Source organism: Urocitellus parryii, chromosome 3, assembly GCF_045843805.1.
Source record: "Urocitellus parryii isolate mUroPar1 chromosome 3, mUroPar1.hap1, whole genome shotgun sequence".
In the NCBI taxonomy this organism is placed as follows: Eukaryota; Metazoa; Chordata; class Mammalia; order Rodentia; family Sciuridae; genus Urocitellus; species Urocitellus parryii.
The window spans coordinates 18598195-18623511 of NC_135533.1; the positions used below are offsets into that span (position 1 = coordinate 18598195).

The 25317-nt window shown below is 43.4% G+C and overlaps 1 protein-coding gene across 2 annotated transcripts in view; it reads left to right on the forward strand.

The window, feature by feature from the left end:
- The window catches only part of Wdr91 (WD repeat domain 91), a 32002-nt gene extending 7235 nt beyond the window's left edge, over window positions 1–24767 (forward strand). For both annotated transcript variants that reach the window (XM_077796688.1, XM_077796689.1), the window contains exons 7-15: window positions 9900–10058; window positions 11547–11737; window positions 12244–12394; window positions 14106–14200; window positions 14374–14542; window positions 17472–17580; window positions 18222–18334; window positions 19714–19911; window positions 22298–24767. In XM_077796688.1, coding sequence (XP_077652814.1) covers window positions 9900–10058; window positions 11547–11737; window positions 12244–12394; window positions 14106–14200; window positions 14374–14542; window positions 17472–17580; window positions 18222–18334; window positions 19714–19911; window positions 22298–22462 — 1350 coding nt within the window. In that variant the 3' untranslated portion in view covers window positions 22463–24767. The remainder of the gene's footprint in view (window positions 1–9899; window positions 10059–11546; window positions 11738–12243; window positions 12395–14105; window positions 14201–14373; window positions 14543–17471; window positions 17581–18221; window positions 18335–19713; window positions 19912–22297) is intronic.
- The last annotated feature ends 550 nt before the right edge of the window (window positions 24768–25317 follow it).

The window sequence follows — 25317 nt, forward strand, 5'->3', positions numbered from 1 at the left end:
ATCTTTGTTGTGACAGATCAGTGATAGTTCTGCAGGATGAGCATAGAGATAAGAGCAGTGAGGGAATTGGGAGAACAAGGAGGAAAATCCCCCAAATGCATGCTGCATTTTTGCCTCTGGCTGGCACTGCAGGGTGTGGCACTGAGACAGTGGCAGATATGCCTGTGCTGATGAAGTGCTGTGCTGGACTTCAGGCCCAGGGCTTCTGACCACCCCTGCACTCCTGTCTCAACTCAGAAGTCTGCCACACTCCACAGGCAAAGTGGTAGATAGTCAATGACAGGAAGTGGGCTTTGCAGGGTCTCTCCTCTTTCTTCCTAATCTTCCTGGGAACCCACAAGGACTTATGACTGTTTGAGTGGTTCAAGTGTGAGTTCAATTGAGTTTTTGATGATATAAATTATTGTCTGGCTGAAGAGTTAATTAAGAGTTTCCTGAATCTATGTATTTGTAGATAAACATCTACAAGTTTATCTTTGTTGAATCTACAAAGGATTTTCATTGTTTTTACTTTAATATTATATTGCAAGAGATTTTTTTTCCATGCCAGCTGATGTCCAAAACAACCAAGAGTCCCACTGAATTGTTTTAACTTAGCTTGTCAGAATAATTGCTTTCAGAAATGCCTGCCAGAGTGAAAGTCTCACAGACTCCAACTTAGACTTGCTTTGATAGGGGCACTCTATTTGAATGTATTTTTACTAGTTACCAATAAAGTAAGTTGTCGTAGTCTGTGCCTTCCTCTTCTATTACCCAGGACTGGAGTTGCAAGTGATGTGACAGTTTGGGGTGGCTCCCTGTACCCAGGGAGGCAGCGGTCTGCCCTAGGCTGCCATTGGAATGTGGGGTTCAGTATTGTTGAGCTGCAGACACCAAGTAGGGTGTTGGATAAGACAGTGTGGACTCAGTCATAAAGCTGATGCAGCTTTACTTTTAGCTTGGGCTCCTTGTTTAGCATCGAAGCTCAAATTGCTTAAACTCACCCCAATTTTGGGGGGATAATAATAGTATTGACTCCCTAGAGAAGGAGTAATTCAGTGGCTAGAAGAGCTATTGGTATTTGCAGTGGCTGGCATATGATAAACATGCAGTTAAGTTTTAGTAGAAGTTTTATTCTTGAAGATTCTGGCCTAGTTGAGTTCCCAAGTCAAGTCTGAGATCTCAGGTGCCACCTTGCCTTGGTAGGGACATTCTCTTTTAAATGTATTTTTACTAGTTAGTGCAGAATGGGATTGACTCTAATCTCAGCATCCAAAAAAGTAGAAGCAGTTAAAAATCAATCACAATTATTTCTACAACTCTTGTTTCTGAAAATTCAAACTTTGAAAGTAAAATTTCAGTTTCTTAGAATGTGGACAAGTAAGTTTTACTGTTTACTTTCCAGATCTCTTACTGAGCAACATTTTATAAGTTTGGTAGATGGTATAAGGAGTCTTGGGCTTGCCATTGTGGAATTCAATTTTTCTAACTCAAAATGAAATCAGAGAGCTTTTTCAGAAGTAAGCCTGTGGGCTGTGCTCTTATGTGTTTAGGAACTATGTGTCACATTATGAGGTTGAAATGGCATGGGAAATCTTTGTGAAGTTTACTGCCAAGAAATGAAGGTAAAAATGCATGATTCACATGTATCTCAAATATAATTGGGAAAAGGTTGAGAAATAGTGAAGTGTCTTAACAGAGCAGTCTCTAGATCTTGAATGGAGACCTCAGATAGCTACATTCTAAAAACCCACTGGCCAAGTAATTTTTTTAAAAATTTGATGGCAGACTATTTAGACCCAGCATGAACATTTTAACTCTTAAAAATGACTAGCAGATTTGAGGTTTAAGAAAATAACAGAATTTTAGAGTTGGAAGGAGGCTTAAAGGTCATCTGGCCCATTTTCATGCTGAGCACAGGAACACATTCTGTGGGATTGATTGCCTTCTATGATGTGGAGCTAATGCTTGTAAAGTGGGAATGTGTATTTATTAGAAAGCTACTAGTAGAAACCCCTTTATAACTTTTACTCACCAATCTTAGCTCTCTGGAGCTATGTTAAATAAGCTGCTTGCATAGGACAACCCTTTCTATCTTTTCCATGTTAAACACTGTCTGTGCCTCCCTTTCCCCAACTGTTTTCTCCCATGGCATAATTTCTAGATTCCTCATCATTCTTCCACTTCCTCTTAGAGGGGCCATGCTAATGTATAAATTCCTTTATTAAATTGATGCCCAAATTCAAGTGTCCATTTTAGATGTTTTCTCACCAATGCCAAATGCAGTATGTGGTAGTATCACTTCCTGTGATTTTGAACTCAATGTGAAATGGAAACGATTTCTAAATAAGCTATATTGCTTTGTCAGTGCAAATCAGGCATGCAGTCTTTTTTTCTCACCACTACCACCCCTTCTTTGGTTTCTTACAATTAAAGAATAAGCACACACACAGAGACAAAAAAAAAAAAAAAAAAACACCCTGAATTTTATTGTTAAATTAGCAATACATAAAATGACTAAACTTTTCTATTTTCCAAATCATATATGCAGAGCATTGTAAATTTTTCTTACTTCAGTATTTTTCCTGCTTGTGATGGGTCACTAAAACTCTTGTCACTATTACTGAGATGGCCATAGCATGATTCTTGCAAAATAGATGGCAACATACATTCTCTGGACTTTCAGTAGAAAAAAAAGGAAGAGAGGACTAACTGCAAAACCGAGGTTCCCAAACTCTTTTGGGATCTCAGAATGGTAGCCAGGGGAGGGAGCATCATTAGCAGGCAGGCCTGGGCTGCTGCGCTGCCCACATCCTTCCCCCGCATCCTCCCCCACTTAGTGAGCTATGGGACAACAAGTGGGAATTGCCTTATTATAGAGATAACCTTTAATTGGCTGTAATGTAAAGAAAGCAAAGCATCCACAAACTTATGTATTTCTAATTCTTATTAGTATCAAATTACCTCCTAGCTGTTGAGACATCAGTGGTAACAACAGCTGCAGTGGGGCCTGTTCCCATGGAGCTTGGCAGGATGGGGAAAAGGCCACACTCTTCCCAGTCCTTCAGTCCTGACTTTTGGGTGGCTTTGTTTTACTTCAGGTGAGACCAAATTTCTGGAACTTGCTCCCTGCCTTGTTTGGATAGCTGCCTGGCAAGATCCGTGAGGCTTTTGATTCTCTCTTGATTTATTCAGGTCACTGAAAATGAACAGGTATCAACCTATGCCATCTCCAGAGGGAGAAAGTCAAATGATAAAGCAGGTTACAGTACCTTTCCTAAACTGAAGGAGTCAGGTAGATTTATGATGGGTACAGTCTAAACCTTGGGGGCATTAAGTTATATGAATATGGTAGTTAAAATTTTTATGAGGTTTGCCTTTAAAACAAAATAAAACCTCCAATTACTGGTTATGTCACAGTAAACATTTGTTTAAGTTGTGCATATTTGTAGCTAGATACAAATTTATCTTAACCTACTTATTAAAAGTGTTTTGTGGACAGCTGCATTCATCAGCTTTTTTTTTTTTTTTTCCTGGTATTGGGAATTGAACCAGGGATGCATAACCACTGAACCACATCCCTACCCTTTCTCTCTGAGTTGCTTAGTGCCTCTAAGTTGCTGAGGCTGGCTTTGAATTCATAATCCTCCTATCTCAGATTCCTGAGCTGCTGAGATTACAGATGTGTGCCACCACACCTGACTTCAACAGCGTTTTCTTTTTTCTTTTTTAAATTTTTAGTTGTAGATGGACACAGTGCCTTTATTTTATTTATTTATGTGATGATGAGGATCAAACCCAGTGCCCCAAGCATGCAAGGCAAGGGCTTTACCACTGAGCCATACCCCCAGCCCTTTATCAGCTTTTAATATATTATTATCTTTCCTTGTTGCTCACCTTTCTTTGGTGACTTAAGTACAGTTTAAGGAGAAGCTCCCCTCTCTTTAAGCAGGTTCTGAGAGGTCATTTTCTTGGATCCATGGTTCTTTTGTTTCTTCTTGAATGCAAATCATTTTGTTAATACCTGTTTGTACTTTTGTTTTATAAAATATAAGCTGTCCAACCCCAGCTTGACAGCACTAGGCAACTTCTTTGTCATCTTAACTTTCAGGGGAACATTACCTTTGAATTTCTTCATGTCAGGTGTACATTTAATTATGCTAGAGAATTTTAAGGCTCTCTGTACCATCAATATGGACTAGCTTAATTGAGCACTCAACATCAAGCATTGAAAAAGGAAAGGGTTCTATTTATTAGGTATAAGGGGTGCCAAGGTGCTTGTTTCCCTCCGTAGCATTTTCTACTTTTGGTTCAAGGCAAGATATCCATGTAGTCCACAGTGTTCTACTGCCTGGAAATCAGTGAATGTGGTAAACATAGCATCTCCTGGACCATAATATGTTTGCTTGGTGTCTGCATTTTCAGTGACTATTTTTATGAGGGTTTCAGAACATCATCAGTAGAAGCAGTTACATGATGGCAGCAGCCTGCCTGCTGCCTCCAGACCATGGCCTTGGAAGTGCTCCCAGATTGAGCAGGCCCCCTGCTCATTCCGTCTCCTTAGGACCAGACACTTAACCTTGCATTGGCCCCTGTCCTCCTGGAACCCAAATACAGTTGCTATTGACACAGTTCTAACATTTGGAATGGAAATGTGCTGTGTTTGATCAGCACGGGTTTACAATTTTTGCTCTCTTCATGAATGACTGAAAGTTTAAAAACAGGCCAATACATGTCTTTTCTTTTTATCTCAGTAGGAACTATCATGAAAATATCTAATAGGAAGTTCACCATGGGAGAAGACAGGAGGAAGAAGCCACAGAAGTGTTTCTGCATTCTTTGGATGATCTGATAGCACTATGCCATTTTCTTAGATAGTGGACCACTTCTTTCCTTGTTCTTATGAGTATCAGAGTCCTTATCACTGATTAGTTTGTCAGTGTCAGGGCTTCTGCTCAGTTTTTGCTTTAGCTTTTCTAGAACTTTCTGGTAGGTTATCATTACTCTTCATGGTTTGAACTTGCCACACATTCCTTTAAATGTTTCCTTTCTTTATTCTTGGGGTATAATATGGCATAAAATTTATACTTCAGAATCTGTCATCCTCACTCATGCTCTAATTCCCTTTAAAATTTCTTCCTTTTTTTGGATGTTCTAAGTTCCTAAAAGTTGAAGAATGTGTTTGTGCCACACTTCCCTTTTCTTTATACATCCTAAATCTTTTTCTTAAGATTTTTTTTTGTCATATGAGCATAGCCATCCAGCTTTTCATGTAAATAAAAAACAAAACCAGTGTGGTAGATCTCTATATCTCTTCCTTTACTTTCTATTGGATGAAATTGTTGATAAAATAATTCACCAGATATTGTACTTATATAAGTTGAACATCTCTAATCCAAAAATCTGAAATGCTCCAAAGTCTGAAACTTTTTGAGCACCTACAGGATTCCAAGTGGCAAATTCTACATTGTGAAACTTTTGTTTCATGTGCAAAATTATTAAAAATATACAAAATTATCTTCAGCCTATGTGTATAAGGTATATATGAAGTATAAACAATTTCATGTTTAGACTTAGATCCTATCCCTGTGATATCTTGCTATGTATGTGCAAATATTCCAAAATCTGAAACATTGCTGGTCCCAAGAATTTTGAATAAGGGATACTCAGCCTATAATAGAATAAGTATGGGAGATGCCAGGATTGTCAGTGTAGTACATATTGCTACTATAACTTCACTTGTCCGTCACTGTCTCTACTCATGTGTAGTCAGACAGTAATGAGGGCCCAGTCCTCCAGGCAGGGTACTGGGTGCTATGGATAAAAACATGTAAGGCAAGGTCACTGGGAGTAGCTCACAGTAGGGCTAGTGCAGCCTCACAGTAGGGCTGAGCCTCTTGGTGTGCTGGTATCATCTAGTGAGTACATAGCTCTACCAACATCTTTTCCTCTCTCCAGCTCTTTATCCATGCAGAAGTTTTCAGTAAGTGTTATGGATTTGTTTAAAGGTAATTACATTGCATGCTACTTTACCTTTTCTTTCTTCTTTCTTACTTTTGAAGCTTTTTATTATTATATACTTTCAAGGTAACAGGACAGTTGCAAGAATAAAGACACTCTCAACCCCCACCACCACCCAGCCATCTATTTTACCATTTCACATTTCCATCAGGAGTGTATGAGAATTCCTGGTTCCCCACACACAGCCTCTCCAACAGAATCTCTTATGCAGCTCTGGAACTTTTGCTAATATGATGGGTAAGAAATGGTATTTCAGTGTAGTTTATTTGTAGTTCTCTTCTGAGTGAAGTAGAGCATCTTTTCATATGTTTAAAGTCCATTGTGTATTTCTTATAAATTTCATTCATGTCTTTTCCCATTTCTCTATATAAATCTTGGTATTTTCCTCAAGTTTGAAAAATTTCATTTGTGAAGGAGGATATTAGGCTTTTATTTGTGACATTTGTTGCAAATATTGTCTCTCAATATGTCCTTTATCTTTTGACTTTGCTTGAGATATTTTTGGTACACCAAAAGTTTATTTTTTTAATTCAGTGAAATTTATCAGTTTCCTATTTTTACTGCACTTGGATTTTAAGTCATAATTAGCTTTTCCCTATAACCAGAGGAATACACCCATGGTTTCCTTTAGTAATGGTACTGTTGCATTTTTATAAACTATATATCTGATTTGTTTGGAGTTTATTCTTGTGTATAATATGAATAATGGGTCTAATTTCTCCTTTTTTTTTTAAAAAAAAATGACTTGCTAATTGTTCCAATACCATTGATTCAAAAATTTCTTTTTTTTAAATACTTTTTTAGTTGTCAATGGACCTTTATTTTATATATTTATATGCGGTGCTGAGACTTGAACCCAGTGCCTCACACATGCTAGGCAAGTGCTCTACGACTGAGCCACAACCCCAGCCCCTGATTCAAAATTTTCTTTGCTCCAGTAATTTGAAAATCCACTGTACAGTAAAATACCATGTGTAATTGGATGTGTCTGGACTTCCTGCTCTGTTGATTTTTCTATCCATTCATGTTCCACTACCATGCTGTTTTAATTCTAGAGGCTTTGCTGTATGTTAAAGTACCTGAAAGGTCTAGCTTCCTCTCAGTGCTCTTTGTTTTTGATGTTTTTCTAGCTGTTCTAGAATTGTCATATGAGCATAGCCATCCAGCTTTTCATGTAAATAAAAAACAAAGCCAGTGTGGTAGATCTCTATATCTCTTCCTTTACTTTCTATTGGATGAAATTGTTGATAAAATAATTCACCAGATATTGTACTTATATAAATTGGGATCTGGCAATTTGATGATTTGAGATATCCTGTGCAAGAAGGGATGGCTTTCCTTTATTCCAAACTACTTTCATGTTTTTTAGGGATGTTTTACAATTTTCTTTATGTAGCTTTCATATACTTTTGTCAAGTTTATCCTTAGATATTTTATATTTGTTGTTTCTATATTAACTAGGATTCTGTTACATTATATTCTCCTCCTGGTTATCATTTGTGTATACGAAGGCTACTGATTCTGCATTTTGTTTTTACATTTTGCTATCTTGTTATTTTAAGTTAGTTTTAGCATTTATTTTCAATAATTTTTTCAGGTATACTGGCCTGCCATCTTCAAGAAAGAGAAAGTTTTTCTACTTTTCCAACTCTTCAGTCTTTTTGTTGCTTCTCTTACACAATTGTGTTAATACTACTAGTAAAGAGTTTAACAGAAGTGGAGATGGGTCATCTTGCCTTGTTCCCTAGCAGGACTCCTTCACATGTTTGCCTTTAAGTATGGTGCTGACTTAAGGATGAAGGAAACAAGGGGTAACACACATATACACACACATACACATCCTAGACTATTCGGTAATGTTTTATATAGAAGTTTTGCATTAGTACTCATATTGATATCTATGATTTCTTATCTGCTATCTTTATCAGGTACAGAAAAATATTATAGTTCATAAAAAAGAATTTGAATTTGAGGGTTTTTTTTTCTCTGTACACTGAAATGATTTTTGTAGTATTGGGACTATATGGTTCCCGTGGGTTTGATAGAATTCACCTGAGAAACCAGTTGGGCCTGGTACTTTTTTGGTATAATAGTTTTTGATGAGTTTTACAACTTTTTCATTTTTTTCCTTATGGAAGATGATCTGTTGAAGTTTTTCATGACTACTGGTAAACTGAGTTTTCCTTAGAAATTATTCATTTCATGGGGAGGGGGGAAATAGATTGCAGACTAGAATGTGAATCCATATGATAAAGTAGTGGCTCTGTCAGCTGGACCTTCATTGGGGAACAAGCCAGCATCTCTTTAAGAATCAAAACTGTCCATCTGGACACCCCAGGGGGCCCCAGTCCCCGTGATCCCTGGTTTGTTTCACTTGTATATGCCTGTTCCCATCATCTCTGTGAGTTGGAAATGCATTGAGGTGACCTATGTCTGATATTCTCCCATGAAATCAGGTGCCAGTAAACTTTCTAACTTGTATTTTAACTGTTAAAGAAGAGATTAAAATTTTACTAGGACATTTCTAAATTATAGACTGTGTTTTCTTAATTTTAGAAATCATTCTTTTTGTTTAAAATTGTAAGAGAAAATGTAAAATCCTTCTGAGGTATTGATAAAGTCCTTTGTGTAAATATCTTCTTCTCTCCCTGCTGCCATTAAGCCAAAGCAAAAGTGTGAAAATAAAAAGTCCTTGAGAGAATGTGTATTGATAACAAAGTGCTTTATTTACAGACTGCAAGTCTAGTTCATTAAGCTACCAAATGTTGAAAAGCATGACACCTTTTTTTCTTTGTCATGGAACTCAGAGATTATAAAATGGGAAACAAAATCTTGTTTAATATTTGATGTTGGCATGAAATTTTTGCATGCTTTTCTTTTTCATGTATCTGTGTATTAAAAAACCTGTTGTTTACCATAGGATTAGTATTTTATGTTTTGAGGTAAATAAAGAATTTGTATTGCTAGATAAACTATTAGCTTATTAACTTAAAACAGTTTCTTTACCTCAATTAACTTAAAATAATGGACCAATAAACCTATAAAGATGCTCAACAAACGAAAAAAGATTGTTTATTTCAGCGAGGTTTGCATAAAAGTCTGCAAAAAAGGTCAGCACACCACAGGCTTCCCAGGTGATTCCGAGATCCATTAGAGTTGAGGATGGCTGCCTTTTTGTACAGTGAACATCTAAGTCCCTGAGACTAAGTTTTAGCAAGTTACCTAGTTTAGTTCATGAGGCTTAGTTTCCCACTGAACCTCCACTCTGTGATTCCTTTTGCTCTCATACTTTTCTTTGATTACATCATACTAGATTCACAGAATCTAGTTAGCTCATTTTATGGGTTCTTTTTCCTTTTCTCAAAAATCAAGCTTAAAGATCTCTTGGTTAGGTTGACAGGTCTGTCAAACGTGCTTTATAATTTTCCCTAACTTTTGCAATGTCCTTACTTGCCAACCAACTCTTCTGGAAACTGCCATCAACTCAGGAAACAGATCTTCCTTCTTAGTACTATATGCAGCTAGCTATGGAGTTCCCATAACCATCTTTTGGATTCTGTCAACATGATAGAGCTTTTGGAGACATGTTTTAGAATTCCTCAGTCAACACTCTGCCCTCAGCATCAGTAAATATGGGGAGGAATTACTGGATTGGGTAATGGGGCTCCGCACCTGTGGGTCCCACCCTTAGGGAGTGAAGAGGGAAAGGAGGAGTCCCAGGCTGCAGGCCCCCCTGGCCTAGCCAGTGCCACTCTAACTACCTGTCCCAGCTTGCCAGGGAGGGCCTTTCCCCAGAGCTGGTGGGCAGAGAGGCTGTCCCCTATTCTTGCTTCCCTCCTGGTTGTCACTGCCTGGGCTGCCAAAAAGAGACCTTTCAAAGCTAGCTTCTCATCCTCTAGGCCTCCAAGGGAAAGGACCTGGTGCCAGGGGCCAAGGATGGAAAGAGCCTCCTGGGCGGGCCAGCCTCTGGAGAGTCCAGCTGGGTACAGCAGCGGCAGCGGCGCCTGCAGGACCATGGCAAGGAGAGGAAGGAGCTCTTCTCTACCACCTCCTCCCAGGTATGGGGCATCCTGATGCTCACACGGTGGCTGTGGAGGGGGTTCCTTACCTCCCTTCTGAGTTCTGCTGTCTGAGGCATGGACCTGCCCAGCTGTTCTAATTGCTTGCACTTTGGTTGTCTGGGTTTGTATTTTGCCTGGCTTTCCCCTTATAGTATTTCAAAGGACCAGAAAATGCAAGCTCTGGAAGTGCTCCTTAAGATGAGTTCTGCATGTGGTTGGCTGGGCACCCTGGCCTACTAGTCCTTCCCTTAGATTAACTGTGCAGGTCTGTATATCACCATCCCTGAGGTTTGGTCCCCTTCATTTAACCCTGAGTTACCCTGACTTGCTTGCTGGCAGGATCTGTTTCCCCTGCTCTACCTGAGGCCCAGCTGCCAGATTGTTGTGCTGAGAGTCATGTGGTGAGATGCTGTGACTCTGACCCTTTCCATGCCGAGCCCCCTAGGCTTGGGGGCTCCCACCTCTGGGGATATAGGTCAGGATCTACTCTTCCTGGCTGCTTCTGTTTCTACCAAATACTCCAGACTTAAAGCAAAAGTCAAAGGGATTTGCTGGTCCATGAGCATGTATCTCCTATTTACTTTCTTGACCATTTTAGAGGCTTTTTTTTTTTTTTTTTTTTTTTTTGCCAGTGAGCAGCACAGTAGAGGTTTTAGTTTGGTAGCTAATAGACCTTGAAGGCTGAGATCTCAAATTGTTCTATTCTTGAGGATGAAGGCTACAGGCACAGCTCCATAAGGTCTGAGATCTTTTTGACATTCTTTGGCTATTGAATTCTTCCTGTCACCCTGTGGGGTACGTGGAGGATATTAGGACCCCCAGGGAGTGGCCAGTGCCCTTACGCCTGGGGTGTGTCTAGTGAACACGTAGTAATCATAGTGGCTGACACTTGGTACCATGAGGAGGCAGATACCAGGCTGCTACAGAGCCCCACTGTCTTTGGATCTCTCTATCTTCATGCCTTATAGTTGCCTCATTTTCTCAGTCGCCCAGTATCCACTTCCCAAAAGAAGAGGATAGTTGGTGTGGGATGCACTGTGAGGGCCGGGCCAGTGGGCCTGGATCTACTTCTACCCTTTGCCAGCCTATGACCTTGGTCAGTTTCCAGAGCTGTCAGTGGAGTGAACAACATGGTTTTAGGGAGGTTAAATGATAGAAATCTGAAAACCACACATCATAGTGCCTAACACACAGTGGGCTCTCATGAAACAATGTTCATTATCCTTGGCCTGACCTGTGTCCTGAGTCCTGTCAGCTGTGACAGGGAGAGAAGGGCTCAGGGCCCCTCTCCCTCAGCAGAGGTGAGTAAAGTCCCGAGAAAGGGGCTGTCTAGGGGATGGGAGCCCCATTTTACTGGGGCAAGCTGAGCTCTACCTTCACAGCTCAGAACTTTCCTCGGGACTGTGTGACCACTGCGTCCCCTATTGTGCTCCTGAGTGTGGGAGACCCCTTCCCATTTGATGAATCCCCACTTGCTAACCACAGTGTGCAGAGAAGAAACTGGAAGCCAGTGGCCCTGAGGCTGAGCCCTGCCCAGATCTCCACATGGAACCAGTGGAGCCACTGACACGGGTGTCTACAGCAGGCCCTGAGGGAGGAGGCCGCCCGGAGCAACCCTTCATCGTGCTGGGGCAGGAGGAGTATGGGGAGCATCACTCTTCCATCATGCACTGCAGGTAATGGGGACTGGGCCCACCAGGAAACTCTGTGAAGCCTGGATTTTCAGGCAGTACATGTGAAGGTGTGGCGACAGGAGGGTCGGGTGGATGGTGGGATGGCAGGTGGCCCCTGAAGGACCATGTTCTCCTGCAGGCTCAGAGAAGGGCTGGACCACTGCCTTCTGGGAATCTTCTTAGAGCCGCCATTGTAATAGTCAGTCTATCCACCCTTCCCATTAATGTTTCTCTGAGTTTTAGGAACAAATTACTCTTCATTTTAGCCCCCAAGTCTCTTCAATTATAATTTGCTTTATATTGGTGTTTTTAGGGAAATATTTACCATTTATACATTTTTATTTAAATATGGTTTAAAAAAAAATGACTTTTCAAGAAAAGAAATACTCTCAAGGAATGTAAGTTTCAGAGTAAAGAGGGGCTTCTTGTTTTGACAGCCCTGACATATTCTGGGGCCCTTGAAGAGAATGAGGCTAGGTTGCTAACATCGCCCTTTCTCTCTTGCTCAGAGTGGATTGCTCAGGGAGGAGGGTTGCCAGCTTAGATGTAGACGGGGTCATCAAAGTGTGGTCCTTCAACCCCATCATGCAGACCAAAGCATCTTCCATTTCCAAGTCACCGCTGCTCTCTCTAGAATGGGCCACCAAACGGGACAGGCTGGTGAGTGACACTTGGCTAACAGCGTCTGCTCTGCAGTCCAAGTTGAAGGATTACCCTGGGCTCTTGACAAGACTGAGTTGGGGTAGCCAAGCCAGATCCTTCCCTTCTCTCCATCCCTGGGCAAGCAGAGACCTCACATCCACAATTGGCCTGACAGGCTTCTGTTGGCTATGGCAGAGAAATTACTGGGTTAAGAATTGAAATGAGGGGACCTGGAGGTGGTGGAAGGCTTCCTCCTGTGTATGCCAGTCTGTCCCAAGAGATGACCCAGCTTTCTGTCCTCTTCCACCTGTCCTTGTTTTTAACCCCACTCTCAGTGTGCTCCCTCCTGCTGCTGAGAACCCTCCTGACTAGGCCCCCAGGGCAGCAGTTTATGCTGGTGAGGGGATGGTGTTCTGTTCTGTGTTATCCACAGAAGGGCCCCAGGAATAGTGGCTTTTTCTTTCTGTACATTAATATATATGAGATGGGGTTTGTAGTTAAGGGGCAAATTGATTTATTGTTTTTTCTTTCATTCCATTTCTCAGGGATCATACTGTGCAGGGGTCAGAGGCCCATGCTGAGTTTGTGTAATTTTTGACATCTGAAGGAATTATTCTCATGGGCCTAGGGTCTCAGAACTCCTAGGAACAAATTACTCTTCATTTTAGCCCCCAAGTCTCTTTAATTATAATTTGCTTTCTATTGGTGTTTTTAGGAAAATATTTACCATTTAAAATACCATTTAAATGTTTACCATTAAAATGTTTGCCAAGTGAATGTTGAGGTCACAATCTAGCTAGTATTCCTTGGGATAGCCTCAGACTTTGGCTGTTTCTGGGGCTTTCGAGATTTTCACCAAATAAGTCACAAGTTCCTGGAGGCAAGGATAGCCTGTTACATTTTTCTGGAGGCTGCTACAGATCCCGAATCAGAGCTGCCCCTGAAAAGGCAAATGGAAAGTCACCCAGGCCCCATGACTGACTAGGACCAGTATAGAGAAAGGTGGCATGTAGGCTGGGAGTGAGAAGAAGGGATTGGAACAGCTGGGATTACAACCAGAGTAAAAGAAGATCAGGAGGTCATATGTAACCAGACAGAACTTTTCCAGGTGAATCTTAGGAGACACATCTTTCCCATACCACAGATGCTGCATTATTCTGGTTTTTTTGGTGCTATAGCAACCCCCCTTCCCCCAAGGCTGGATACTTTGTAAAGGTGCCTGCATTTCCTCTAGTCAGGGTTAGTTGCCTCACAAAATGGCAGATGGCATCATGGTAGGAGTGTGTGCTAGAGGAAGAAAATACATGGCAAGGCAGAAAGCCAGTGCTGGTTCAGGGATCATTTTGTGAGTTATCCCTTCTGAGAGCAGTGCCCTAATGACCTCATCACCTTACCCTAGGCCCCACCTCTTAAGAGTGCCTCCACCCTCAGTTGCCCCAACCAGACCAAACTCCCAACACGTGAGCCTTGAAGGACACTTTCAGGCCAGATTCAAACCATAGCAGATAACTTTTGTGGTTTTGCTTCTGTCTGAGGTTGGCTTTGTCATCTTAATTTTTAATTTTGAAGCGTGGTCCAGTGTAGGCAGATTTCCCCTGACTGCCTGGATAAGAGGACAAGGGGCTCGCCCTGCAGCCTGCCTAGTCCAGCACCTCACAGGAATGGGCCCCTCTGGTGGTCTTCCCTGACTCACATACTGTCCTTCAACGCCCACCCCTTCTCATTCCAGCTCTTGTTGGGCAGTGGTGTAGGAACAGTGCGTCTCTATGACACAGAAGCCAAGAAGAATCTCTGTGAAATCAACATTAATGATGATATGCCCAGGTGAGCCAGGCCCCTTCCTCCTCACTTGTCAAGGTCTCAGCTCGCTGCAGGTTCTCTGTAGGGCCAGGTCTTTCCTGAGCCCAGTGTCCCATCTCCTGGAACAGGATCCAGAGCTGAGGCTTGTCCTCCCCTTGGGCAGGCGATTGTCTGACCCTCACCCACATGTATTTCAGAATCCTGTCTCTCGCGTGCAGCCCCAATGGGGCCTCTTTCGTCTGTTCAGCTGCAGCTCCGAGTCTCACTTCCCAGGTGGACTCCTCGGCACCGGACATTGGCAGCAAGGGCATGAACCAGGTTCCTGGCAAGCTGCTACTGTGGGACACGAAGAGCATGAAGCAGCAGGTACGGACTTGCTGTGGGCCAGTCCCCCATGGGTGCGCACACCACGTGGAGGCACCCTGCCTGTTGTTCCCCTGTGGTGCTGGTGAGGCTCTTCCCCTCTCTTTGCTTTGGTCTTCTCAGATTTTTGATTTGTGAAAAAATTTCTAAGCTTTAAGTTTTGAAAATTAAGTTACTCTGTTTGGATGGATTGTTAGTGACTAAAGTCATCAGAATTGAGCCACAGACACAGAAGTCACCCAGAACCTACTAAGGGGCCTTGTGTCTTATATTTTAGGAGAGAACTTCTATTTCATCTGACTTCCTGGGAGAACTGTGTGAGAATTACAACAGCAGCTGGCAGCAGTGAGGACAGGTGCATGCCCCTAAGAAGTGACAGCTGACAGCCAGCTCCTGGGCACTGGCCTGCCTTCCTGGAGCCAGAGACCTGTCCTCTCTGTTAACAGACCTGTGGTGGACAGGTCTCTGGCTGTCTGTTAATAGATATCTGCACTGTCACTGGGGCCCTAAAGAGAGAAACGATGTTGAACTCACTTGCTTAGAAAGCGTGGTGTTTCTTATTAAAATTAATGGTTTCAGTACTTAGAAGTAATGTGTTCTCTCTCTCTCTTTTTATTTTTTTGTAGTGCTAGGGACTGAACTCAGGGATCACGCGTGTTAGGTGAGGTTTGTAACACACAACTAGACTCCCAGTCCTTTTATTTTTTATTTTGAGACAGGGTCTTCCTAAGTTGTTGAGGCTAACCGTGAACTTACCATCCTCCTGTTAGCACGATTTTTAATCTTATATTCACTTGTGATTTTCAGATTTTTAAATTAAATATAGACTACATATAAAAGAATATTGAATCATAGATAGATGATCTAATGAGAAGAAATGCAGTAAAATGAGCGCCTAATTCAAAAGTAGAACATTAGTATTACTCTTTGCCTTTTTCCAGTCTCCACCTCCTCCTCCTCTTCCAGGGAGAACCTGTCTTGAATTTTGGATTGCTATTTCCTTATATTTAAAAAATTAGTCTATTACACGAATATACATTCATAAACAATATAGTTTTGTGTTGCATGTTTTCTAACTTTATATGAACGGAATCATAATCATTTTTTCTCAAACTTTATATTGTAAGTTGAAAATTGATTCTCCTAACTCTGTGGCTTAGTCTTATCTTCTCACTTCCTTTGCCCAAACCGAACTTATTGTCAGTGGAACGGGCTTTCCTTTGTGGGCTGTCTTCTCTCATGGGCTGCCTTTAAGATCTTACCTGGTATCTGAGTGTGGATTTTTAAATTTGAAGTTTTTTTTTTCTTCTTCTTCTTCTTTCCTTAAGCTCCTGCTTAGGATTTTTTTAGGTTTCTGAATCCAAGGATTTGTGTTTTATTAACTCTGGAAAATTTTTAGTCATTGTTTTTTCAGTCTTAGAGGTAGATCTCTGCTTATCTCTTCCCTTCTGGAACTCCAGTCAGGTATGCATTAACACTTCTCTTTGGCTTTACTTTGCTGCATTCATGATGAGAGTTTCTCAGCTTTGTCAGTTTGCTAATTCTCTAGTCCATGGTGCCTAATCTTTTAATTAACCAATCTACTAGGATGTTAATTTCAGTTTCTCTGTTTCTCATTTTTAGAAACATAACTTCATTTTTAAAACCTGCTTTGTCAGGCTTAGAGTCTCCTATTTTTGCCCTTTGTTTTAATTCCTTCTTTTATTTTGTTGAACATCCTAGTGTATTCATTGTACCTCTGGTAATTCCCATATCTGAAGTCTTTGTGGATCTCATTCTTCTCTGCTGTTTCTATGGGTGTTTGCCCTTTTGCCTTATTTTCCTCTGTCTTGTGATGTTCCGTTGTGGGCTTATGTTTCTGGGACCTTTATCCTTGAGAATATTTTGAGACTTGTGGGGAGGTGCAGTCACTTCCTGGGGGCACTACCAACTTCTGACAATTTAAAAACAAATTCTCTACTAGGGTTTTCTTGGACTATTTAGGGATTTATGGATTTGGATTATAAATCCCTATCAGGGCAAGTTTGTGGTTATGATTTGCAGAGAGGGTAAGTTTCCTTATCCTGTTTTGCAAAGTAAGTTTTTTTCTAGTTTATTCTTGCACTGAGAATATAGCTCTTTGAAGTCCCAGCTGTGTACAGAGATTTCTTCCTACCTGACCTTGAACAGGTCTTGACATTGGAGGCTTCTGAGTGCTTCTTGGCAATCAGAATGAGAACTAGGGTCATGTATATTTGATTAATGCCCCATAGTGAAAGTCAGTTTCAGACTTCCCTCATCCTTAGGAGTCTGGCTTTCCCCTCATTATTGGCATCAGAGGATTTCTTTATTTGCCAGCTCAGCACTGTGCATGTGTGTATAAAAAACACCATATAGCATTCTGTCTTGCATTTTTAGTCTCAGGAGGGTAATTTAGGGCTCCTGGGTTCCATGTTGTTTGGAATGATAATCTTCATTAATCACTAGTTCTATATATAATCTGAGTTCTATAAGGTAGTTTTGTTAGCTCCTGTATTTCTAAGTGTTGCCATGGGGAGATGTTTCATGGAATGGAGAAGCTGCATGACCTTTGCATGGTGGGTCCTCTGTTGCTTAGAGCTGCCAGTGATGAAAGTCGATCAATGAGGTGTTCTTCCCTGCAGGCATTGTGATCTTGCAATTAGACCTAGCTAGAATGTACTTGAATGATGTGTATATTACTAAGATATAGATGACTCATTTTATAAGTGAGCCAGCATGTATGGGTTCAGTGGACTTTGCCTCTCAATACAGTACAGCATAGGAGGTCACAGCCCAGCACTTGGGAAAATGCTTAGGAATTTTTCCAGAAAAAGGTATTTGAAGGGAAGAGCTGGCAGAGGTCCATTGGGTTCCTATGCTTGTATCTGAGTTGGAATAGTCTACTAATTGTGATTTTGTTTGGCTTTAACAGCTTCAGTTCTCTCTGGACCCAGAACCCATTGCTGTCAACTGTACAGCCTTCAATCACAATGGGAACCTGCTGGTCACAGGAGCAGCTGACGGTGTCATCCGGCTGTTTGGTATGCAAGTGTGCTCATGGCAATCCTGGTCCCCACTTTGTGAGACCTAGCTGCAATAGAGGCTGTTGCAAAACCCTGATTTCAAATCAAGAAAGCTTAACCTTGGTCAGAGTTTTTGAAACACTCAGCACAGTCCACTTGGTTAATATCAGTAGGCATGGGGGTTGCAGCTCAATGGTAGTTTGGTTTTGAGCTGTTTGATCTGACTTATTATTGCCTCTTTAGGATACAGGACACAAGAGTAACACTTTCCTGTTCAGCTGTAGGTGGCTCATTCCCCTCCATTCCTAGGGAGACATCCCCAGGGTCTGGGATGGGACAAGGCAATCTTATCTGAGGTGGATCTCTGGGTGCCCTGGGGGACATTATAGAGGCCTCAATAGGAAGGATGCCTGTGTCCGGCTCCTCCTCTCCCCATTCTGCTCCCGCTAGGATTCCTGAACCTCACTTTAACCTAGCGAAAGAAGCTATTTCTGCAGCTCAGAGGTAGCCCGGCTTCACGTGGAGGGGTTACCCTGTGGGGTTTGGGAGCCCCATGGCCCCCAGAACAGCTGTGCCCCCTGAGTAAAGGCAAGAGGATCCCCTGCTGTGGGAGGGTGCCTTCCAAGGTGCGGAGTCTTAATGGCATCTGATGGCCTCAGACATGCAGCAGCACGAGTGTGCCATGAGCTGGCAGGCCCACTGCGGGGAGGTCTGCTCCGTGGAGTTCAGCTGTGATGAGAATGCTGTGTACAGCATCGGCGAGGATGGCAAGGTAGGTGCCCTCAGGATCGGCAAGTGCTGGGACACCATGACAGGCTAGCAGTGGATCCAGAACTCTTTCTGCTATTGCCATGACCTCTTTTTGCCTCAGTTTTGTCATCTGTAAAATAGGGATAAATAGTAATCTATCTCCCGGGCTCTTTGTGGGGTTTAATGAGTGCGGTGGAAAAGGGAGTACCACAGCCATCCTCCTCATGGCAAAGTGACTCATTTCACCCCGACAGATCTATATTTGGAGCCAAGATGTGTTTTGGTGAGCTTGGTAATTGGTGGCCTTATGACCAGCCGTGGATGCATGGAGCTTGCTGAGGGCCTAGGGACAGCTTCTCAGAGGCAAGCAGGCCTGAGCAGAGTCGAAAGAAGTTAAAAAGAAGCCACCCCTCCTCCCAAAAAACTATAAGGAAGTGCCCCATGTAGATTCCCCTTGTGGAAGGGCATGATTGGAAGTGGGAACAGTAACAATGGTAGAAAGAGAGCCGGGGTGGGAGAGAGACTTGACTGTGCTCTGCCTTCCTGTGTCTTTGGGATTTCATGCTAATGACCTGTGCTGTCATTGAAAACAGTAACTATAAGGTCAGTTCTTTTTATTTTTGAGACAGGGTCTTGCTGTGTTGCCCAGGCTGACCTCAAACTTCTGGGCTCAAGTGATCTTCCCACTTCAACCTCCCAAGTAAATAGGTGTAGAGATGTGCACTACTGTGCCCCAGCTTCAGTTCTTCATTTGAAAACTCTAGGAAGGGATTTTTAAGATAAAGCTTAACTTCCTATGTATCTGGGTAGGATTCCCAAAAAGAAGTGGTCACAGTCAAGTAGCCTGTTCATAAAGTGGGTTGGGGAATTATATGCACCACAATAAACAAAGCTAGCTTTGTAACTACACCATGCAGTGTCCAATTGTTGCACTGAGAAACTGAAAATAGATTTGGAATTTGTCCTCTGGGCTTTTAGTCCTAAGTCAGAAAAATCTAGTCAGGTTCTAATTCTAATAATAATAATGACAGTAGTCATTGACCTGCTTGAGAGACCAGAAATCCATGCAAAGCCACTTGCTGTCCCTTTTCCTCTCCTGGGCTCAGGCCAAAGCAAAGAGAAGAGTTAGACTTTGAAATGAGGTTGCTGGTTTTTCTAGATTTTCATCCTTTAAAACAATGTGGGTTGGTAAGAGGTGGGACTTTGGGGAGGCCTGTGGACCCCCACCCCTGTTCTGCCTCTGTAACTTGAAAGGGCTTGCTAAAGCTGTCAGAACTGTTGGTGGAAGGAGGCAGTTTGCCCCAACAGCCTTTGCTCTGGGCAGGCCCTGGGCTTCCATCCAGGATAGGGCCTGACCGGCACCCCACTGAAGAGCACTCTGGTTGTGCATTTTATCTGCAGTTCATCCAATGGAACATCCACAAGAGTGGCTTGAAAGTGTCTGAGTACAGCCTCCCCTCGGATGCCACCGGCCCCTTTGTACTGTCTGGTTACAGCGGCTACAAGCAGGTTCAAGTGCCCAGAGGCCGACTCTTCGCTTTTGACTCAGAGGGCAATTATATGTTGACATGCTCTGCCACAGGGGGAGTCATCTACAAGGTAACTGGGTGGTGGAGTCCTGGTGGGCAAGGGAGCTGCTTCTTGGCGGTCTGGACCTGGCCAAGCTGAGCATGGCCCTCTGTCCCACCCTGTATGGCAGTGAAGAAGTCCTGGACACAAGGCAGCACCTGAAGTCTTCTAGCTGCAGGCTAGACTGGTGCTGGGCCTGGACCTTAGTGCTGGTAAAGAAGGTGGGATTGGGACAGAATATAAGGCACCTGTTGTCCTGCCCTTGACAAGCATCTGACCTTCTCCTTACCCCATTCCTTGGGAATAATAACCTATTATGGAAAACACTGAGGAGTAGTAAGAAGAGCTGGGGAGTGTGGGAGAGGGAAGCATGCCCCCCCACAGAAAACAAGCTGAGTGGTTTACTGTAGTTACTCTAAATAGGCAGGCCATGGGCGGGCCATGAGTGAAGTACTTCACAGTCCATATTTGAGACAAATTTGAGGGGTATACACACACACACACACACACAAACACACACACACCATATATATAACAACAATGTAAGTTGTTGACAATGCAAGTTTTTCATGTCGTATGTATTCTTCAGCTTACACATTTGTTTTGTTTTAATTCTCAAGTCAGAGCTGTTCTGTTTCATGTGTTTTCTTTGTATAAGTGTATGAAATTACAAGTACCTTCCTTTTTACTAGTATTATTCATTAGACCTACTGATGAGGATTTGTGTTTGGCCTCGTCGGGTACCTAGTGAATTCAGTTCTTAGCCTCAGTGTTAATTCTTTAACCCCCTGACAATGACATTTGATCTGTAGGCCTAAGAAGTTATATGAGGTAAAATATTCTCAGTGTTCTTGTTGCCACAGATAGGACAGCAGCTGTGTGGCAGGCCATGGTCTCGGGACTATGGAGTGTACCAGAGAGATATAAAATATGATCTCTGTTCTCTTGGGTCACACTCAAATTAGAAAGAAACACCATGGGTGAAGGAAGATGATGTGGTGTTGAACAGTTCCAAGAGGAAGAAGCTGGGTGGGGACTGAGTCCTCAGGGAAGACTCGGGAAGTGGCAGGCTGTAAGTTGGAGGCCCTGGAAGGAGGAGGAGCAGTTGGGTAAAGAGGAAGGCGGGCCTTGGGCCCCACATAGCAGAAGTGAGCGAGGAGTTCATGGCAAGGTAAGGGATGCTACATGTGGAACAGAGGAGGTCCTAGGGTGGGAAATCAGGAGGCTTCTAGACTGACCTGACATGTGCACAGTCAGCAAGGCTCCTCTTTTCTACAGAGGATGGTTGTTCTGCTGTTTCTTGCTGTCCCTACAAATTAGCTACACAATTTCTCATAATTGTGCATTTCTCAGTGGAAATACTGGTAAAAAGCTTCCAGTTTCCAAGCCTAATTTCGTTCTCCAAAGATTTGCTCTGGTTGGTTTTCAGTGGACTGGACTTTGCTTTGAGTGGAGATCTGTGTGTGTGTGTGTGTGTGTGTGTGTGTGTGTGTGTGTGTGTATTTTATTTTTGATCACACAGTCTTTTCATTTGCCCAGATCAACTTATGTGGTGTGTGTGTGTGTGTGTGTATTTTATTTTTGATCACACAGTCTTTTCATTTGCCCAGATCAACTTATGTGATTTGCAGTTACATTCACTCTATAATTAATTAGTTGAAAGATTTTCCTGTGAAATTTTTAATATACTGATGTTGGCTTCCAATTGCTTAAAGAATCTACTGTAAAACTGTCCCAGTTTACAGTCTATAAGCAATTTAATTGACACTTTTACAAATGTTTCTCCATGAAGGCCAAACACTTCACACCTCCTTTTCTGTTTAGCCGTGTAGAGTACTTTCACTCACTTCCGTTTCCTGTTCTGTTAGTAGCTGACCCTTCACCCATCTGCCTAATTGCTGGATAGTGGTGCTGGTGGGATAGAGGACCTCGTTTACACGTTAATCCAAGGCCTTCCTGTGCCAGGGCCATTCTGGGTGCTGTAGGCTGGCCACACTGCAGGAAAGAACTAGACCCTGCCCTCCTACAGCTTGTGTCCCTGCAATGGGAAACGAACCTTAAACACATGAGCAGAGGCACAAGCAGATGTCAGCGAGTGACAGACGATGCTGTGAGGCAACACCAGGCAGGTGCAGAGGTACTGGCCCACAGCATGGTCAAGGAGACAGAGAAAGTGGCATTTTTAAGGAACTTGGCAGGGACTTGTTTTCCACATAAAGTGGACCAACTGTAGTCAGGAAACTGAGGCATTCCCCGGTTCACTTTCTGGACAGGTGGCTATGAGGCTCTCCCCACATCCTTGGGTTTGGGTGGATGCCCCAGACTCGAGGCAGTTTGGCCTCCAAAAGTGGATAAAATGGATGTGTTTATGAGTGATGTCTGCTGATGGTTCATTCTCTCTCCTGTTCTCTTATAGCTGGGTGGTGATGAGAAGGTTCTGGAGAGCTGCTTGAGCCTGGGTGGCCACCGGGCCCCTGTGGTCACTGTGGACTGGAGCACTGCCATGGACTGTGGGACCTGCCTCACTGCCTCCATGGATGGCAAGATCAAGCTGACCACCCTCCTGGCCCATAAGCTCTGAAGGACCTGCCTCAAGTGACACCACAGAAACAGTATTGTCCTAGTGTTGGGGGAGAACAGGACACACCCCTTCCAGGTCCCTGCCAGTGCAGCAGATCTTCAGGCAAAGACTGTCCAGGGGGCTTGGGACTGTCCTGCTGCAGTGACTAGAACAGGAGCCTTAAGGAGCGGGTGGCATGTTCTTCCCACAGAACAAAGTCATGGGCTGAGAAGGATCCTCCGACTGCGGGAGGAAAGCTCAGGAAGGAGAAACAGTAATGGGGGCTGTGTTGGCCCAGGAGAGATTGACAGTATTTTATATATATCTCTGCTTATTTTTCTTCTTTTTTTTTTTAAAAAAAAAGAGAATGCTCTTGCAGTCACCTGGTGTCTCTTTTTAGGATGCGTGTGTCACTTTGCCCTGATGATAGTCAGCCGTGGGCTCCCTGCCTTTGTTTCCCCACACCAGGTCTTTCTTACTTTCCTCGCTGGCCATCAGTTCACCTGGGCTTTATGGGAGTGGGACATGGGCCCACAGCATGCTCTTCTGTTTTGCCTGGGCTCAAGTTCAGGCCAGAGTGTTCTGTCTTCCCTGAGAGGTGGTGGCTTTTGTTACAGAAGCCCGTCTGGACAAGAGCAGGTACACAGGCTTCTGCTGCTGGTGGCCCAGTTTTATCTGGAAGCTGCTGTTCCTAGCACTTCATTTGGTGGCTTCTCTCATTCTTCCAACTTGATGCCCTTGAAGTTGAACAGTGCCAGCCACTTTTACTCTCTGCTGGCAAGTGGTGAGAGGGTAGCTCCCTGACCATATGGCTAGAAGGACCCCTGGGTTTCAGGCCTGACCACTTAAGTCTGAGCTGAGCCTGGACTAATGGTGACCATGCCCCCGCCTGAGGCCTGCCTGCTACTCCGCAGCTGGGCACCTTGAAGAGGAAGATTCTCCCACAGTGGCAGCTGAGGCTGGGCAAGTGCAGGAGCCAACATAGAATGGTGGGCCTGGTCCTGGAGGGCTCCCATGCTTTTCAGGGTGATCTTGTCACCTATGTATGGGGAATTGCTGCCACCAGCAACTCAATATAGTCATTTTATAGCTTCTTTGGGCTCCCGCCCAGTTCTGGAGTAGGGCTGGAATGGCTGTCTTCTGCTGGGACTGAGGGACAGGTAGAGAGAGATATGCATGTGGCTTGGTTACAGGAAAACACCAGAGACTTCATGGTAAGTAGTTACCCAGTTTCTCCTATTTCCATCTCTAAAATGAAGAAAGTGAAGACTTCTCCACTGCCATGTCTTCACATTGGCACTGAAACATCTGAGTAATCTATCTCACCCCAGGATTCTGGGGGACAGTCTAAATGGTCTTGAGTTTCATCTGAGAGTTCATGGTCCAGTTTTTCTTCTCATCTCAAAGTTCCTGCCTTATGACCCTTTCTCTCCTCTCAATATGGTCCCCACAGCTTGCTGAAATGGTTTAAGGAATACAGCAACACAACACTTCAAACCCCTAGTGCTCCCGTCCCAGCCCACCTCCAGGAAGAGTGCTCATCCTCAAAGCTTATTGGAAACGCACAGTAATCTCTCCTTCAAAACACCTGCGTATTTCCACCCAAGGACCCAAGGTTCCCTACTGTTATCTTCCATGAGGGTAGAAAAAGAAAATCATGGAGGCAGGCCAGGCCTCAAGTCATGAACCCCTCACCTGCACTGAGGGCCCTGCAGGTGTATTTCCCCATCTGGTTTCCTTCTGCCCTCTCCTCAGGTATCTGCCTGTGCCTCTACCCCAAGCCTCAGGCCAAAACCTAGCCCCCACGTGATATTCAAATACCCAGGAAGCTCAGTGTGATGTTTGGGAGTACAGTGTGTATACAATGTGGACTGACTAAATCCAGTTAATTAACATTACATGTTAGCTCACACACAAAAATACAATTTTATCTGTCAATTTAAAAATAAAAAAACCCAACAAACCCCATGTGCTTCAGGTGTTGCCAGTGCTTATAGATCTCATAGCTGGGTTCGTTGCCCATCCAGGGCCTCTCCCTACACTAAGACTATGCAGACACACAGGCCTATTTTCCAGCTGGCTGTGGAGAGGTTTTAAGGAGCGAAATGTACAGGGGTAGTTCTACTGAGCAAGTATTTTCTGTTCCTTTATTCACAAAAGGAAATGATGCGATTCTACTCCAGCCCTGTAGATTTGTGATGACTCACAGCCTATGAAAGCCAGGACCTTTGAGGTCAGTGACTGATGCCTTAGTGGTGGCCAGAGAGAAGCCTGTATCCCAGTGGCCAGTCCTGCAGAGCCTGGAGGCTGGCCTGGTTCAACCATAGCTAAGTTGATCCCTACAGTGGCTGACTGGTAGGGGAATTGAGACCACTGGTTTATTTTCTTAGGCCTAGATTTATTTAAAATTTCCACCCAGCCCACTTCCCTAGTATTGATTAGCATTCCAGAAGAGCCTGGGAGGTTCTCTGGAGAAACTGAAGGCACCCTAGGGAAAAAGAGCACTTCCTGGTCCAGAAAAGGGGGCTCAAAGCTTTGTGCAGCTCGTTTCTAAATAGTAACTGTGCTGTTATTAGCAGACCAGTTGGAAATCACAGTTCAACAACTGTCTTATTTCTCATTTGGGGGCAGACCATATTTTACCCCCAAATGCAGAGGAAGACCTCCCCTGTGACTGCTTGCCTTGGTCTTTTCAGTTGGTCTCTGACCTCAGTCCTCTTTTAGGCTCTCTGAAGTCACAAGTGTGATTTGAACCAAGGCTACCTTCATTTGTTAATTATAGCGTTCAGCATAGCTGAAAGCAACTAGCACACTTGGGCAGGTAAGTGGAGCCGCCCGTGTCTCTGCATAGGGAAGCCCTGGGCTGCCAATCTGAA